The following is a 5,685-nucleotide window of genomic DNA, read 5'->3' on the forward strand; positions in this document are numbered from 1 at the left end:
TGACATCAAAATACCATACAGACGGTTCCTTATGCTTTCAAAATGCTCTCGAGGTATTTTGATGTCATACACCGATCGGTCTGCACACGCAAACCAAGCCAAACCCTAGACAATTTAGGCAATATAGAAATCCTGGCCAGGACGCGTCCTGGGAAAATGGCACGTATGGTCACCCTAATGGATATTAAAGCGCATTAATTCATTAATATGCCCTGCGTTCAGGTACCAGGTTCCGCCCCCTGTCATTCGAGGTGCCCAAACCGCTGTTCCCTGTGGCAGGAGTTCCCATGCTGCAGCATCACATAGAAGCCTGTGCCCAAGTAAGACCATTGATTATGTTTAGATCACATGTAAAGCATCAAATTTAACATTATTCACAGTAATCAATATCTGTTTTGAAAGTTTGCCATGTTTTATTCTGTTTTATACAGGTTCCTGATATGAAAGAGATCATATTAATAGGTTTTTATCAGCCCAATGACGAGCTTAACCGCTTCATTTCTTCTTCTCAGCAGGAGTTTAAAATCCCAATAAGGTGAGTTCAGATCACTAGATATTATAAGGACAAATTGAAACTGTTTATTGGGTTATATAATACAGTGTGGTTGCTGCTATATTTATATTTTGTCTCACAGATCTGATAGTCCTGTAATTTAAGAACCAGTCAAATGCATAGGCTTAAACACATTTTCTTCCTTTTTGAATCTGAAGGTACCTGCAGGAGTTTGCCGCCCTGGGTACAGGTGGAGGGATCTATCACTTTCGTGACCAGATCCTGTCTGGGGGTCCGGTTGCATTTTTCCTCATGAATGCTGACGTATGCTCTGAGTTCCCATTGCAGGAAATGCTCCGGTTTCACCATCAACATGGCGAGAATCATTGTGGAGTCTTGCTTGGAACTACAGTAGGTATACAGTAGAGACTGGGTAACATGATCTTGGGAATTTAATCCAAATGTTTTACTGAAATAATATAATATTCTATAATATAATATACAGTACTGTTCAAAAGTTTAAATGTTTTTTAAAATGTTTTTGAAAGAAGTCTCCTATGCTCACCAAGACTTGTTTTGGACTTGTTTTGTTTGTATTTTTGGATCAAAAATACAGTGAAAGCATTAATATTATAACAAATTATTGCTATTTAAAAAACTGTAAAAACGGTTTTCTTTATATTTAAATATATTTAATGTAAAATATAATCTTTTTATAATTTATTCTTTTGATGGCAAAGCTTCAGCAGTCATTACTCCAGTCTTCAGTGTCACATGATCGTTCAGAAATCATTCTAATATGCTGATTTGGTGTTTCAGAAACATTTCAAAAAATTTTTTAATCACTGTTGAAAATAGTGGTGCTGATTATTATTTTTGTGGAAACAGTGGTAAATTGTTTCAGGATTGTTTCTATATCTCTCTCATTGCAGGCCAATAGAACACAATCTCTGAACTACGGTTGCATTGTGGAAAACCATGAGACAAATGAGGTACTGTAAAGAAAACTGTGCAATATTGCTGTACAAGATGGACAAACATTCTGTTTAATAAATGCTATTAAGAAGATGCTTACTTTTTCACAGTATGCTAATTATCACTCATTTTCTTTCAGGTGCTCCATTTTGTGGAGAAACCCAGTACTTTTGTAAGTGACGTTATCAACTGTGGTATCTATTTGTTCACACCAGATATTTTTGGCCACATTGGGAAGGTTTTCCAGAAGAACCAGCAAGAGAGGATCCAGTGAGTGTCACTGACTTAATTCAGCCTTTGCAGCCTTCCCCGGATAGATTTACGTGTATAATAATAGGTCAGTCTGACCTGTTTGCACTGAAATTAGTTATTTTTTTTCCACAGGGAAGAGCTCACTAATGGCAAGCAGATGCCAGAGGTGATTCGGCTAGAACAGGACATCTTTACATCCCTAGCAGGACAGAAAAAACTTGTTGTCTACAAAACACAGCATTTCTGGAGTCAAATAAAGTCTGCAGGGTAAATCTGCCTTTCTCTCAGTTTTTACCTGTCATCTCTCCTTTCTGCCACTGTTTCTTATACATGATGTTATATAATGTAATACAGGTCAGCAATATATGCTAGTCGTTTGTACCTCAAGCAGTATCATCAGACACATCCTGAGAGACTGGCCACAAACCAAGACGGAACCCCCAAAATTATAGGTATGTTGCATGAAGTATTCACTCTCTTAAGAGTTTAGCTCTAATAAGGTGTGTTTTTGTTAAGCATAATTTACCTGTGTAAATATAGAACTGAATAGCTGTGTTATCACATTATGTGCAGCTAAAAGGCCACTGAAAATGATCTGTTTTCCACCTACAGGAGATGTTTATATCCACCCAACAGCAAACATTGATCCCTCTGCTGTGGTAGGTACATTGACAACAACTTATATAAATATATGTTTCTGTGCTGTACTCAAATTCTTTCTCTCTGTTCAGTTGGGTCCTAATGTTTCCATTGGCAAAGGAGTGACAATTGGAGGAGGCGTAAGAGTGAGGGAGTCCATCATTTTACATGGAGCCGTGTTACAGGTGGAGCTGATTGCTTCTGTTTTCACATTTGTAACAATGGCAATCAGACAACAGAAAGAAAAGTTAAATTGATCATTAAATATATGGGTCTCTGTTTCAGGATCACTGTTGTGTGTTGAACAGTATTGTTGGGTGGGACAGTACAGTGGGGAAATGGGCAAGAGTAGAAGGAACTCCAAGTGACCCCAATCCCAACGACCCATATGCCAAGATTGACAGCGAGACACTGTTCAGGGATGGAGGTCTAACCCCATCCATCACCATCCTTGGTATGAAAATCTAGTGGCAACATAGATAGATAACACAGTATAATATAATATAATATAATATAATATAAGGTTTTAAATATTTTTTTATGTTTTTGAAAGAATGCTCATCAAGACTGCATTTATTATGAATTATTAATATATATTATTACAATCTAAAACAACTATTTTCTGTTTTAATATATTTTAGCAGCATCTTTACTCCAGTCTTCAGTGTCACATGATCCTTCAGAAATCATTTTAATATGCTGATTTGGTGCTCAAGAAACATTTTTTATTATTAATGTTGAAAACTGTTGTGCTTATTATTTTTGTGGAAACAGTAGTACATTTTTCAGGATTATTTAAACAGTATTTAAAATCTATGTAACAATATAAATGTCTTTAATGTCTCTTTTGATCAGTTTAATGCATTGTTGCTGAATACAAATTTCTTTAAAAAGAAAAAATTATACTGACGCCAAACTTTAGAAAGGTAATATAATATAGTCATATTGTAACTGCAATTATTGATTATAATCTGAAGAGTGTTTTAAACACATGGGATGTACCGGTAGGTTTAGTCCAGAAGGTGGAGCCGTTCCTTAAGAAATTATAACAATCATCTTGCTACCGAATGTGTGTGGCAACAGTTTTTCCACAACAGGAAGTTTGTCTGACCATCTATACTCTATATTTTTGTTCTAGGCTGCAATGTGAGTATTCCATCAGAGGTCATCATTCGAAACTCTATCGTCTTGCCTCATAAAGATCTCAACAGGAGCTTCCAAAACCAGATTATCCTATAGAAGACACTTTCCTCTCTCGTTTTTCTAAATAAACACTGTACATTGGGTCATGTAGAAAGTATGCCTAAAGATTGCACAAAGTATTGTTTATCATTATTTAATGTTTATGTATTCGGTAGTTACAGTTCAGAGAAAAGGAGTCCACTTGTGTGGTCAAATTGTATTGCAGTAATATAGCGTGAAAAATATGGTTCAGTGGTGTATTTTCCTAATAATTTTAGGACTGGGAATTTTGTATTTAATAGCTCATTCTATGTTGATACACCAGCCTTATACACATACAGTAACACAACACAAAATTTTACTTTTATTTTAGTTTTATTCCTTAATTACAAATCACACATACCTGTATTGCCTTTTCAGTAAAATGAGGAGTGAGCAATGAAGTAGTTTTTAGAAACTGACAGATGGTGAAAAGATGGTGAAAAGGTTTAGTTTAAAAAAAAAAAGGTTAAGGATTTTAATTATTCCTGTTTTCTATTGCAACCCTGTATTAAAGTAATCTAACAACAGAAATATCAGAACGTGTGGAGTTTTATTATGAAAAATTGACGAGTCCCCTGTGAGCACAAATTGAGCCTAATGCTTTTATATTTTAATTAAAAGATTATAAAAAAAGAATTGAATACACCATAATGCTTTAAACGTGTTACTGAAGTTTACATATATCAAATTATTGAGTTATGGAAAAAATTAAACTGATATACTGAGTGCCATACGAGTGACCAGTCTGACTGGTTATGTGTTTCTTTGCCATTTACAAGTTCTTCTGTGGTTTTCCGTCAGCTAGGGAGAAATGCAGAATAATTTAGGGCTTCTAAAACATACTTGCCATTTAGTTGTTTTTAATTCAGTTGTTTATTTTTATGACCAAAGTAGTATCGCTACAATAAGTGAAATTGTCTGCACTGACATTTTTAAATGAGGTGTTCTTATGTACCAAATGTAAGTTGAATGAAAAGGTTTTCTTACTCCCATGATTTTTTTTCCAATTAATTTTTCTGCAGACATATAGAAAGCCTCTTCTTATCATGCATTATGTTTCTTTGATTAATTTGTCTGGCGGAATGGCATATCATGTTGAAGAAGCAAAAATAACTGAAAGGTTATTCTATATAAATATATTAATAAAGTATTATTACAACATTAACATACAATATCTATGTTATCAAATATAGCATTTCTTTATATAACATCATATCTATAGGGTCAGGATGCATCTGCAGAGTATCACTGTGGGAAACCAATGGCAAACTAAGTTCTGCTTTCAAATATAAAGATCATATAAATATATACAAAAAAAAAAAATGTTGAAATAAACCCACTAGTTGGGAAACGGCCAATTTATAAGCCGTTAAAGACAGATCTACCAAGAGCTATGCAATTATTTGTTAAAGATAGTATATCTTCTCTTAAAGTATACTTGAAGTATACTTCTCTTAAAGCCTGCGTCAGTTATTGCACTGCGTGCATTATTTAATCTAAATTTTTTATTAAAAAAAAAAAAAAATTTAACAGGGCAATTCCTAGTGAAGAACTACACTACCCATGATCCTGCAGAGAAATTTCTACCAATCACATAACTCGGGCAAACTAATGGTACCAAAGGACCTCTGCAGCAGAGCCCATAGGCGGAGCCTTCATGGTTAGCAAAAAAAGCGTAATGCAGCAGTACTGTACACTGGCAAGAAGATGAGGCAGTTTTTTTTAATGGCTGTCAATTGAGGAGAGGCTTCAATATGCTGAATAAACTTATGCTTTTGCGAGGAACCACTTATCGCCTTATCACTTAATAAAATGTTTGCAAATCTTCATTTTTTACCGCATTAAATATTCATTTATAAATGAAGAGTGTCGTCTGAAATGTTCTTCTAAAATGAGCATTTTTAATCACTCTCCTATATTTATGTTCAGTTATTTCACTTTAATTGCATAGAAAATGACCTATATATTGTCATTAGGGTAAAAATGACTGAACCTAAACATAGGAGCCTGATAAAAATGCTCATTTTAGATGAAAATTTCAGACTGCACTTAGAGGCTTTTGCATCTGAACTCTTCAAATATTCAGCAATGTAAATGGAAAA

General features: G+C 34.5%; 1 protein-coding gene across 1 annotated transcript in view; it reads left to right on the top strand.

The window, feature by feature from the left end:
- LOC107660139 (mannose-1-phosphate guanyltransferase alpha-B) overlaps positions 1 to 4,096 on the top strand; it is a 7,385-nt gene extending 3,289 nt beyond the window's left edge. Inside the window, exons 2-12 of the mRNA XM_016449373.1 lie at positions 223 to 320; positions 432 to 535; positions 712 to 904; positions 1,426 to 1,485; positions 1,608 to 1,738; positions 1,853 to 1,987; positions 2,075 to 2,172; positions 2,333 to 2,379; positions 2,452 to 2,544; positions 2,645 to 2,813; positions 3,498 to 4,096. Coding sequence (XP_016304859.1) covers positions 223 to 320; positions 432 to 535; positions 712 to 904; positions 1,426 to 1,485; positions 1,608 to 1,738; positions 1,853 to 1,987; positions 2,075 to 2,172; positions 2,333 to 2,379; positions 2,452 to 2,544; positions 2,645 to 2,813; positions 3,498 to 3,598 — 1,229 coding nt within the window. The 3' untranslated portion in view covers positions 3,599 to 4,096. The remainder of the gene's footprint in view (positions 1 to 222; positions 321 to 431; positions 536 to 711; positions 905 to 1,425; positions 1,486 to 1,607; positions 1,739 to 1,852; positions 1,988 to 2,074; positions 2,173 to 2,332; positions 2,380 to 2,451; positions 2,545 to 2,644; positions 2,814 to 3,497) is intronic.
- Positions 4,097 to 5,685: the final 1,589 nt, after the last annotated feature.

This window comes from Sinocyclocheilus anshuiensis, unplaced genomic scaffold (genome assembly GCF_001515605.1).
Source record: "Sinocyclocheilus anshuiensis isolate Anshui unplaced genomic scaffold, SAMN03320099.WGS_v1.1 scaffold55, whole genome shotgun sequence".
Lineage (NCBI taxonomy): Eukaryota > Metazoa > Chordata > Actinopteri > Cypriniformes > Cyprinidae > Sinocyclocheilus > Sinocyclocheilus anshuiensis.